At 54.2% G+C, this 12,411-nt stretch overlaps 1 protein-coding gene across 2 annotated transcripts; it reads right to left on the reverse strand.

The window, feature by feature from the left end:
• Positions 1 to 569: 569 nt before the first annotated feature.
• LOC144488367 (C3a anaphylatoxin chemotactic receptor-like) lies at positions 570 to 9,958 on the reverse strand. 2 transcript variants are annotated; one of them, XM_078206426.1, is made up of 2 exons: positions 9,857 to 9,958; positions 570 to 2,328 (listed from the first exon to the last, which is right to left on the reverse strand). In XM_078206426.1, the coding sequence occupies exons 1-2, from the start codon at positions 9,902 to 9,904 to the stop codon at positions 1,276 to 1,278; spliced, it is 1,101 nt and encodes a 366-aa protein (XP_078062552.1). In that variant the 5' UTR covers positions 9,905 to 9,958; the 3' UTR covers positions 570 to 1,275. The 2 variants fall into 2 exon arrangements, with proteins under 2 accessions (XP_078062552.1, XP_078062553.1); XM_078206427.1 differs by lacking the exon at positions 9,857 to 9,958 and adding an exon at positions 6,436 to 6,549.
• Between the last annotated feature and the right edge of the window lie 2,453 nt (positions 9,959 to 12,411).

Genomic DNA, 12,411 nt, shown 5'->3' on the forward strand with positions numbered 1-12,411 from the left:
CCCTCTCTCGCCCTGTGTCTCTCTCTCCCTCTCTCGCCCTGTGTCTCTCTCTCCCTCTCTCGCCCTGTGTCTCTCTCTCCCTCTCTCGCCCTGTGTCTCTCTCTCCCTCTCTCGCCCTGTGTCTCTCTCTCCCTCTCTCGCCCTGTGTCTCTCTCTCCCTCTCTCGCCCTGTGTCTCTCTCTCCCTCTCTCGCCCTGTGTCTCTCTCTCCCTCTCTCGCCCTGTGTCTCTCTCTCCCTCTCTCGCCCTGTGTCTCTCTCTCCCTCTCTCGCCCTGTGTCTCTCTCTCCCTCTCTCGCCCTGTGTCTCTCTCTCCCTCTCTCGCCCTGTGTCTCTCTCTCCCTCTCTCGCCCTGTGTCTCTCTCTCTCCCTCTCTCGCCCTGTGTCTCTCTCGCCCTGTGTCTCTCTCTCTCCCTCTCTCGCCCTGTGTCTCTCTCTCCCTGTGTCTGTCTCTCCCTCTCTCGCCCTGTGTCTCTCTCTCCCTCTCTCGCCCTGTGTCTCTCTCTCCCTCTCTCGCCCTGTGTCTCTCTCTCCCTCTCTCACCCTGTGTCTCTCGCCCCCCTCTCTCTGTCTCTTGCCCCCTCTCTCTGTCTCTCGCCCCCTCTCTCTGTCTCTCGCCCCCTCTCTCTGTCTCTCTCTCTGTCTGTCTCTCTCTTTCTGTCTCTCTCTCTCTCTAAAGTGAACATCCTCCCTAAAGTCTGGTGCCCAGAGCTGGACACAATACTCCAATCGAGGCTGAACTGGTGTTTTATACAAGTTTAACACAAACTCCTTGCTCTTGTACTCTGCGTCCCTATGAATAAAGCCCAGGATAGTGTTTGCTTTATGAACCCCTCTCTCTAGTTGTCCTGCTACCTTTCTGCACATATCCCTCCAGGACCTTCTGTGACTGGTGGTCTGCACAGGGTCTGGGGATGCATCATCACCCCAGTATTGATATTTTAGTCTGATTAGTTGTTATTTTGAAGTTTTGATTCTTGTTATGCTATCCCAAACGGGCTGCCAAAGCCCCTACCCCCTCGTTAGTTTAATTGTATATTAAAAGAGGATATACCCCAGGTCTACCCCTTTAGAATTGTCCCCTTTATTTTATATTGTCCCTCTCTACTTATCTCCGCCCAATGAGTTGTTTGCGTATTAACAGGGTGCGCTGTGCATTCTGTGTCTTTGATGTGAGGCCAGGATAATAGTGGGCAATGAGACACCAGCAGAATACGGTTAAATAGTTTGCTCACAGATTAAATAATGCCCTGTGAGCCAGCGTAATAGGAACTCCATCAAAGGTGATTCTCAATACTGGTTCTGGATCTCAGACGGGAGCTGGTGACGGACTGCGTCAGGTCCTCACTGAAGGCCAGACGGAGGGAGGTGGCTATCGAGTGCCTGAAGCGCTGGCGGAAGTCACGGCCCATGAAAACGTACAGGATGGGGTTGAGGGCACTGTTGAGGGAGGCCAGGCCCACCGCCACGTAGTCCCAGGTCGCAGCCACGGGATGGGGGAAGAAGGCATGCATCACGCCAAAGAGGTGGTAGGGCAGCCAGCACACGAAGAAGGCCAGCACCACCACGGCGATGAGGCGGACGGGCTTGCAGGACTTGGCGAAGCGGGAGTGCTGCACCTTGAGGGCGATCAGCAGGTAGCAGGCCGCCATGAGCAGGAAGGGCAGGACGAAGGCCACCAGGACCCGACTGGCCTCCACCACCTGCTTGGTCCGCGTGCCAAACGGTCCCTCGGTGTAGTTCGACAAGCAGAAGGACTGGCCCAGTGTCGGGAAGCTCACCATCTGGCGGTGCAGCAGGGTGGGCAAGCACATGAGGAGGGCCAGGAGCCAAGCACCGGCGCAGGCCCCCCGCGCTGCCCCCACCGTGCGCCAGCGCTGCGACCTGATGGGCTGGGTGATGGCCAGGCAGCGGTCCACGCTGACGGCACTCAGCAGGAAGACGCTGGCCGACATGTTGAGGATGATGGCCGAGGGGATGAGCTTGCAGAGCAGAGTGTCACTCGGCCAGTTGTTCCTGGTGAGGAGGTTGGCAATCTGTAAGGGCAGCGAGCAGCAGTAGGCCAGGTCCGCCACGGCCAGGTTGAGGAACCACATGGAGTTCACCGTCCGCTTCATCTTGCAGCCCGCCACCCAGATGACAGCGGCGTTGCCGGGGACGCCCACCAGGAAGGTGATGACGTAGATGGTGACGGCTAAGATGGACAGCGATTTCAATTGCCATGTAGACACCACCTCCTCCTCCTCGTAGTCGGAGTATGGGAATGTATAGTTTCCAAACAAACTGTAGTTCCAGTTTTCCTCAGGATAATAGGCATACCACATCGGATCCTGAAAGAAAAAGATTGTTGGCGATTATCAGAGCAGCCATCTTAGGTGGGAGCCAGAGAGGGGGTGGGGGCTTGTGATTCCCCCATCCCTTTCACTGTCAACCCCCCTCAGAACATCCCAAAGTGATTCAGGAACAATGAAGGAGTTTTTCATTCTTCCACCGTGGTAACATAGGACACACGGCAACCAATTTGCACACAGCAAGACCCCACAACAGCCAATCAGATTACTGACCCACGTCAGGTGTTTTTTTGGGAGTTTGATCCAGGGATGAATATTGGCTACAGGTCACAGCGGCAAGGGAAGCCGCCTCTCCACCCCTCCTCCCTTCAAACAAAACTGGATGTAGGATATCTTCCGCGATCTCAGATGGCACAGGCAGGATCTCAGGATTCATGTCTTAGCAAGGTCCATCTGACCCTCCAACAGTGCGGCACTCCCTCAGCACTGACCTTCCAACAGTGCGACGCTCCCTCAGCACTGACTCTCCTACAGTGTGGCGCTCCCTCAGCACTGACTCTCCGACAGTGCGGCACGCCCTTAGCACTGACCCTCCCACAGTGCGGCGCTCCCTCGGCACTGACTCTCCTCCAGTGTGGCGCTCCCTCAGCACTGACTCTCCTACAGTGCGGCGCTCCCTCGGCACTGAGCCTCCCACAGTGCGGCGCTCCCTCAGCACTGACCCTCCCACAGTGCGGCACTCCCTCAGCACTGACCCTCCCACAGTGCGGCGCTCCCTCAGCACTGACCCTCCCACAGTGCGGCGCTCCCTCAGCACTGACCCCCCCCACAGTGCGGCGCTCCCTCAGCACTGACCCTCCAAAAGCGCGAATCTCCCTCCGTACTGACCCTCCGAAAGTAGAGTATGAATGTAAGCTGCCCGGTAACATTAGAAACCGACTGTAAAAGTTTCTATCGGTATGTAAAGAGAACAAGATTGACAAAAACAGTCAGAAACAGGGAAAATCCGACGGGGAACAAAAAAATGGGGTGAGGAACTAAATTTGTAATTTCCTTCCGTCTTCACAAAGGAAGAATAATGAATAAAAATAAAGGAAGAGTTTGTACCAGACGTTCTGAGAGAAACACATTTTAGTGAGGAGCTGAAAGAAATCAGCATGAGTAGAGAAATTGTTTTGGGAAAATTGTTGGGATAAGTCTCCAGGTCCTGATAATCCTCATCCCAGAATACTGAAGGAAGTGGCCCTGGGAGTAGCGGAACCAATGGTGGTTATTTTCTAAAATTCTTTGGACTCTGGACTGGTTTCTACAGATTGGAGGATAGCTAATGTCAGCCTATTCAAAGAGGGAGGTAGAGAGAGAACAGGGGACTGTACACCAGTGAGCCTCACGTCGGTACTGGGAAAGTTGCTGGTGTCTATTATCGAGGATTTCATAACCCAGCGTTTGGATGGCAGTGGTATAATCAGACAAAGTCAGCATGGTTTCACAAAGGGGAAATCACGCTTGGTGAATCTACTGGAATTTTTTGAGGATGTAACGAGTAGAGTTGACCAAGGAGAACCAGTGGATGTGGTTTATTTAGACTTCCAGAAGTTCAGAAGATATAGGAGCAGAATGAGGCCATTCTGCCCAGCGCGTCCGCTCCACCATTCGATCAGGGCTGATATGCTCCCCATCCCCATTCTCCTGCCTTCTCCCCATAACCCTTCAACCCCATCACCAATTAAAAATCTGTCTAACTCCTCCTTAAATTCACTCACTGTATAGGGTGTTGGTGAGGCCTCACCTGGAGGATTGTGTGCAGTTTGGTGTCCTTATCTGAGGAAGGATGTCCCTGCTACAGAGGGAGTGAAGCGAAGGTTTACCCGGCTGATTCCTGGGATGGCGGGTCTGTCATATGAGGAGGGACTGAGTCGGTTAGGATTATATTCACTGGAGTTTAGAAGAGTGAGAGGGGATCTCATAGAAACTTATAAAATTCTAACAGGGTTAGACAAGGTAGATTCAGGAAGAATGTTCCCAGTGGTGGGGAGTCCAGAACGAGGGGTCATAGTTTGAGGATAAGGGGTAAACCTTCTAGAACTGAGGTGAGGAGAAATTTCTTCACCGAGAGGGCGGTGAATATGTGGAATTCACTCCCACAGAAAGTAGTTGAAGCCAGAACGTTGTGTGATTTCGAGAAGAAATTAGATATAGCTCTTGGGGCGAAAGGGATTGAGGGAAGGGGGAAACAGGATATTGAATATGATCAGCCGGGATCAGAATGAATGGCGGAGCAGGCTCGAAGGACCGGATGGTCACCTCCTGCTTCTAGTTCCTATGTTCCTATATGCCATGCATATCCCAGTCCATGATTCTATGATTCTATATAACTGCGGCGCTCCCTCAGCACTGACCCTCTGACAGTGCGGCGCTCCCTCAGCACTGACCCTCCCCAAGTGGGGAGCTCCCTCAGCACTGACCCTCCCACAGTGCGGGGCTCCCTCAGCACTGACCCTCCCACAGTGCGGCACTCCCTCAGCACTGACCCTCCCACCGTGCGGGCGCTCCCTCAGCACTGACCCTCCCACAGTGGGGCGCGCCCTCAGCACTGACCCTCACACAGTGCGGCGCTCCCTCAACACTGACCCTCCCATGGTGCGGCGCACCCTCAGCACTGACCCTCCCACAGTGCGGCGCTCCCTGAGCACTGACCCTCCCACAGTGCGGCGCTCCCTCAGCACTGACCCTCCCACAGTGCGGCGCTCCCTCAACACTGACCCTCCCACAGTGGGGCGCTCCCTCAGCACTGACCATCTGACAGTGCGGGGCTCCCTCAGCACTGACCCTCTGACAGTGCGGGGCTCCCTCAGCACTGACCCAGAGGGGTGGGGGGGGGAGGGGGTATGGAGAAGAAACCTCTCAGCATTCACCCTGTCTGACCCCCACCTTCCCCCTCAGAGTCTGAGACGTTACCATGATTCTACAACCCTCCCTATCGCTGTAACCTCCTCCAGCCTGACAACAGTCCCTATCGCTGTAACCTCCTCCAGCCCCTACAACCCTCCATATCGCTGTAACCTCCTCCAGCCCCTACAACCCTCCCGATCACTGTAACCTCCTCCAGCCCTGACAACTCTCCCTATCACTGTAATCTCCTCCAGCCCTCACAACCCTCCCTTTCTTTGGAACCTCCTCCAGCCCCTACAACCCTCCTGTCTCTGTAACCTCCTCCAGTCCGTACAACCCTCCCTGTCGCTGAAACCTCCTCCAACCCCACAACCCTCCCTATATTTGTAACCTCCTCCAGTTCCTACAACCCTCCCTATATCTGAAACCTCCTCCAGCCCCTACAACCTTCCCTATCTTTGTAACCTCCTCCAGCCTCTGCAAGCATTCGTATCTCTGTAACCTCCTCCAGCCCTTACAACTCTTCCTATCTCTGTAACCTTCTCCAGCCCCTACCACCCTCCCTATCTCTGTAACCTCCTCCAGCCCCTACAACCCTCCCTATCTCTGTAACCTCCACCAGCCCCTACAACCCTCCCTATCTCTGTAACCTCCTCCAGCCCCGACAACCCTGCCTATCTCTGTAACCTCCTCCAGTCCCTACAACCCTCCCTATCTCTGTAGCCTCCTACAACCCTCCGAGATCTCTGCGCTCCTCCAATTCCGGCATCTCGAGCATCCCCCGATTCCCATTGCTCCCCCATTGGCAGCCGTGCCTTCAGCTGCCTGGGGGACCCTACGCTCTGGAATTGCCTCCCTGAACCTCTCCATTTCTTTCTCTCTCTCTCTCTCTCTGCCCCTCTCCCTCCGTCTCTCTCTCACTGTCTGTCCCTCCATCCCTCTCTCACTGCCTCCCTCTCTCATCCATTGAGATGCTCCTTAAAAACCAACCTCATTGAGTGGTTTGGTGGCCTGTCCCTGATTTACCCTGGTCTTACCCGGGGTTGCTTGTGTGGGTGATGAGTTTTGGGATATGCAGTTGCGAGATAAGTTAAGGCATACTTCTATCCGCATCTAAATACCGAGAAATGTTGGTTGGGGCGAAGCAGGTCAGATGATGCCTTGTCAAAGTTTACCAAGATCCAAATAACTCACCCAGCCACACTGACAAAAACATTTGACTGTGACAAAACCAAAAAGGTTCCATCGGCTTACCTCAACGGTGAACAGGTCCATAACGGTCACTGACAAACTGAGTTTCATGTGAGGAACAGAAAGGGAACGTCAGCCTTACTCCGTCTGGGAGGAAAGACAGGCAGAGGAATCACTGAACGCTGAATAGATTGTGGGAGATAGATAAAGATTCACACGTCTGACTGAAACCAAGATCTTCCCCTTTTTTGCTGCTTTTTCTGTGCATTGACGGCATACACGGGGTTAGATACAGAGTAAAGCTCTCTCTACACTGTCCCCATCAAACACTCCCAGGGCAGGTACAGCACGGGGTTAGATACAGAGTAAAGCTCCCTCTACACTGTCCCCATCAAACACTCCCAGGACAGGTACAGCACGGGGTTAGATACAGAATAAAGCTCCCTCTACACTGTCCCCATCAAACACTCTCAGGACAGGTACAGCACGGGGTTAGATACAGAGTAAAGCCCCCTCTACACTGTCCCCATCAAACACTCCCAGGGCAGGTACAGCACGGGGTTAGATACAGAGTAAAGCTCCCTCTACACTGTCCCCATCAAACACTCCCAGGACAGGTACAGCACGGGGTTAGATACAGAGTAAAGCTCCCTCTACACTGTCCCCATCAAACACTCTCAGGACAGGTACAGCACGGGGTTAGATACAGAGTAAAGCTCCCTCTACACTGTCCCCATCAAACACTCCCAAGACAGGTACAGCACGGGGGTAGATACAGAGTAAAGCTCCCTGTGCACTTTCCCCATCAAACACTCCCAGGACAGGTAAAGCACGGGGTTAGATACAGAGTAAAGCTCCCTCTACACTGACCCTCCGACAGTGCAACACTCCCTCAGCACTGACCCTACCACAGTGCGGTGCTCCCTCAGCACTGACCCTCCCACAGTGCGGTGGTCCCTCAGCACTGACCCTCCCTCAGTGCGGCGCTCCCTCAGCACTGACCCTCCGACAGCATGGCGCTCCCTCAGCACAGACCCTCCCACAGTGCGGCACTCCCTCAGCACTGACCCACCGACAGTGCGGCACTCCCTCAGCACTGACCCACCGACAGTGCGGCACTCCCTCAGCACTGACCCTCCCACAGTGCGGCGCTCCCTCAGCACTGACCCTCCCACAGTGCGGCACTCCCTCAGCACTGACCCTCCGACAGTGCGGCACTCCCTCAGCACTGACCCTGCCACAGTGCGGCGCTCCCTCAGCACTGACCCTCCCACAGTGCGGCGCTCCCTCAGCACAGACCCTCCCACAGTGCGGCGCTGCCTCAGCACTGACCCTCTGACAGTGCAGCGCTCCCTCAGCACTGACCATCCCACAGTGCGATGCTCCCTCAGCACTGTCCCTCCCACAGTGCGATGCTCCCTCAGCACTGACCCTCCCACAGTGCGGCGCTCCCTCAGCACTGACCCTCCCACAGTGCGATGCTCCCTCAGCACTGACCCTCCCACAGTGCGGCGCTCCCTCAGCACTGACCCTCCCACAGTGCGGCGTTCCCTCAGCACTGACGCCAGCCGAAGATTCTGGGACTTGATCCTGCACCCTTCTGACTGAGGAGGGGGAGGTCTGGCCCATTTTAACTGGGGTCATCTGGGTGCTGCCTGGGGCTGTATCCCTGCCAGGTGTAGTCTGTATGAACGAGGCTTTATCCCAGTGTGACATCTTTCCGGGAATGCTGGGAGAACCAGCAGGGACCAGCGATGCCCAGTGGGTGACAGAGCACAAGAGAGATGGCCCTGACAAGCATCTGCTTCCTGGTTAGGTCATTCCTGAACACAAAATGCCTCAGATGATAAGCTGCAAAATCTCAAACACCTGCGAGCCGCAGACCAGAGAACCACAGCGATGTCAGGCAAAAGAAAAACCAGGAAGTCACATTTAAACCGCCTCGAACTTCAACCTTCTCTCAATGTCAGCCAGAGATGGAAAGAAAGTAAGATCTTAATAAACAGGAACCAGGCCATTCAGCCCCTTGAGCCCTGCTCTCCCATTCAAGAAGATCTGATTGTGGCTTTAACTCCATTTTCCTGTCTGGCCCCCTCTCCCCCATTAACCCTCAACACCCCCCCTGCCCCCATCTATCTAACTCGCCCTTGAATATATTCAGTGAGCCGCTGCCCCCACTGCTGTCTGGGGCGGGGGAGTGGTGGGGGGGAACTACACAGACTGACCACCCTCTGAGAGAAGAAATTCCTCCTCACCTCTGTCTTCAATGGGAGACTCCCTCATTCTGAAACTGTCCCTCTGCCCTCCCCCAGACGGGGGGTGGGGAGGGAGGGGGGGGGGGGGCAAGAATCCTCTCAGCATCCACCCTGTCTAACCCCCACCTCCCCCGCTCAGAGTCTGAGACGTTTCTATGATTCTACAACCCTCACCATCGCTGTCACCCCCTCCAGCCCCTACAACCCTCCCTATCTCTGTAACCTCCTCCAGCCTCTACAACCTTTCCAATCTCTGTAACTTCCTCCAGCCCCTACAACCCTCCCTATCTCTGTAACCTCCTCCAGCCCCTACAACCCTCCCTATCTCTGTAACCTCCTCCAGCCCCTACAGCCCTCCCTATCTCTGTAATCTCTTCCAGCCTCTATAACCTTCCCTATCTCTGTAACCTCCTCCAGCCCTGACAACCCTCCCTATCTCTGTAACCTCTTCCAGCCCCTACAACCCTCCCTATCACTGTAACCTCCTCCAGCCCCTACAACTCTCCCTATCTCTGTCACCTCCTCCAGCTCCTACAACTCTCCCTATCACCATAACCTCCTCCAGCCCCTACAACCCTCCCTATCTATGGAGCCTCCCACAACCCTCCGAGATCTCTGCGCTCCTCCAATTCCGGTCTCTTGAGCATCCCCCGATTCCCATCGCTCCCCCATTGGCGGTCGTGCCTTCAGCTGCCTGGGTGACCCTAAGCTCCGGAATTCCATCCCTAAACCTCTCTATTTCTCTTCTCTCTCTGCCTCTTTTTCTCCTTGTCTCTCTCTCTGTTTCTCTGTGTGTGTGTGTGTGTCTCTCTCTCTGTGTCTCTCTCTCCCTCCGTCTCTCTCTCTCACTGTCTCTCTCTCTGTCTTCCCCTCTCTCTCTCCCTCTCCCTCTCTGTTTCTCCCTCCATCCCTCTCTCACTGCCTCCCTCTCTCCTCCATTGAGACGCTCCTTGAAAACCAACCTCATTGAGTGAGCTTTTGGTGGCCTGTCCCTGATTTACCCTGGTCTTACCCGGGGTTGCTTGTGTGGGTGATGAGTTTTGGGATATGCAGTTGCGAGATAAGTTAAGGCATACTTCTATCCGCATCTAAATACCGAGAAATGTTGGTTGGGGCGAAGCAGGTCAGATGATGCCTTGTCAAAGTTTACCAAGATCCAAATAACTCACCCAGCCGCACTGACAAAAACATTTGACTGTGACAAAACCAAAAAGGTTCCATCGGCTTACCTCAACGGTGAACAGGTCCACAACGGTCACTGACAAACTGAGTTTCATGTGAGGAACAGAAAGGGAACGTCAGCCTTACTCCGTCTGGGAGGAAAGACAGGCAGAGGAATCACTGAACGCTGAATAGATTGTGGGAGATAGATAAAGGTTCACACGTCTGACTGAAACCAAGATCTTCCCCTTTTTTGCTGCTTTTTCTGTGCATTGACGGCATACACGAGGCTAGATACAGAGTAAAGCTCTCTCTACACTGTCCCCATCAAACACTCCCAGGACAGGTACAGCACGGTGTTAGATACAGAGTAAAGCTCCCTGTGCACTTTCCCCATCAAACACTCCCAGGACAGGTACAGCACGGGGTTAGATACAGAGTAAAGCTCCCTCGACACTGTCCCCATCAAACACTCCCAGGACAGGTACAGCACGGGGTTAGATACAGAGTAAAGCTCCCTCTACACTGTCCCCATCAAACACTCCCAGGACAGGTACAGCACGAGGTCAGATACAGAGTAAAGCTCCCTCGACACTGTCCCCATCAAACACTCCCAGGACAGGTACAGCACGGGGTTAGATACAGAGTAAAGCTCCCTCGACACTGTCCCCATCAAACACTCCCAGGACAGGCACAGCACGGGGTTAGATACAGAGTAAAGCTCCCTCCACACTGTCCCCATCAAACAATCCCAGGACAGGTACAGCACGAGGTCAGATACAGAGTAAAGCTCCCTCGACACTGTCCCCATCAAACACTCCCAGGACAGGTACAGCACGGGGTTAGATACAGAGTAAAGCTCCCTCTACACTGTTCCCATCAAACACTCCCAGGACAGGTACAGCACGGGGTTAGATACAGAGTAAATCTCCCTCCACACTGTCCCCATCAAACAATCCCAGGACAGGTACAGCACGGTGTTAGATACAGAGTAAAGCTCCCTCTACACTGTCCCCATCAAACACTCCCAGTACTGGTACAGCACGGGGTTAGATACAGAGTAAAGTTCCCTCTGCACTTTCCCAATCAAACACTCCCAGGACTGGTACAGCACGGGGTTAGATACAGAGTAAAGTTCCCTCTGCACTTTCCCCATCAAACACTCCCAGGACAGGGACAGCACGGGGTTAGATACAGAGTAAAGCTCCCTCTACACTGTCCCCATCAAACACTCCCAGGACAGGTACAGCACGGGGTTAGATACAGAGTAAAGCTCCCTCTACACTGTCCCCATCAAACACTCCCAGGACAGGTACAGCACGGGGTTAGATACAGAGTAAAGCTCCCTCTACACTGTCCCCATCAAACATTCCCAGGACAGGTACAGCACTGGGTTAGACACAGAGTAAAGCTCCCTCTACACTGTCCCCATCAAACACTCCCAGGACAGGTACAGCACGGGGTTAGATACAGAGTAAAGCCCACTCTACACTGTCCCCCATCAAACACTCCCAGGACAGGTACAGCACGGGGTTAGATACAGAGTAAAGCTCCCTCTACACTGTCCCCATCAAACACTCCCAGGACAGGTACAGCACGGGGTTAGATACAGAGTAAAGTTCCCTCTGCACTTTCCCAATCAAACACTCCCAGGACTGGTACAGCACGGGGTTAGATACAGAGTAAAGTTCCCTCTGCACTTTCCCCATCAAACACTCCCAGGACAGGGACAGCACGGGGTTAGATACAGAGTAAAGCTCCCTCTACACTGTCCCCATCAAACACTCCCAGGACAGGTACAGCACGGGGTTAGATACAGAGTAAAGCTCCCTCTACACTGTCCCCATCAAACACTCCCAGGACAGGTACAGCACGGGGTTAGATACAGAGTAAAGCTCCCTCTACACTGTCCCCATCAAACATTCCCAGGACAGGTACAGCACTGAGTTAGACACAGAGTAAAGCTCCCTCTACACTGTCCCCATCAAACACTCCCAGGACAGGTACAGCACGGGGTTAGATACAGAGTAAAGCCCCCTCTACACTGTCCCCCATCAAACACTCCCAGGACAGGTACAGCACGGGGTTAGATACAGAGTAAAGCTCCCTCTACACTGTCCCCATCAAACACTCCCAGGACAGGTACAGCACGGTGTTAGAGACAGAGTAAAGCTCCCTCTCCACTGTCCCCATCAAACACTCCCAGGACAGGTACAGCACGGGGTTAGAGGCAGAGTAAAGCTCCCTCAGCACTGACCCTCCCACAGTGCGACGCTCCCTCAGCACTGACGCCAGCCGAAGATTCTGGGACTTGATCCTGCACCCTTCTGACTGAGGAGGGGGAGGTCTGGCCCATTTTAACTGGGGTCATCTGGGTGTTGCCTGGGGCTGTATCCCTGCCAGGTGTAGTCTGTATGAACGAGGCTTTATCCCAGTGTGACATCTTTCCGGGAATGCTGGGAGAACCAGCAGGGACCAGCGATGCCCAGTGGGTGACAGAGCACAAGAGAGATGGCCCTGACAAGCATCTGCTTCCTGGTTAGGTCATTCCTTGAACACAAAATGCCTCAGATGATAAGCTGCAAATCTCAAACACCTGCGAGCCGCAGACCAGAGAACCACA

This window comes from Mustelus asterias, unplaced genomic scaffold, assembly GCF_964213995.1.
Source record: "Mustelus asterias unplaced genomic scaffold, sMusAst1.hap1.1 HAP1_SCAFFOLD_1495, whole genome shotgun sequence".
In the NCBI taxonomy this organism is placed as follows: domain Eukaryota; kingdom Metazoa; phylum Chordata; class Chondrichthyes; order Carcharhiniformes; family Triakidae; genus Mustelus; species Mustelus asterias.

What these genes read in the sequence shown, in the direction of transcription:
- LOC144488367 (XM_078206426.1), bottom strand. Translation starts at nt 9,904, where the DNA reads ATGAAACTCAGTTTGTCAGTGACCGTTGTGGACCTGTTCACCGTTGAG. An exon ending in TGGACCTGTTCACCGTTGAG is followed by an intron (nt 2,329 to 9,856) that starts GTAAGCCGATGG and finishes TTTTTCTTTCAG; the next exon opens with GATCCGATGTGGTATGCCTA.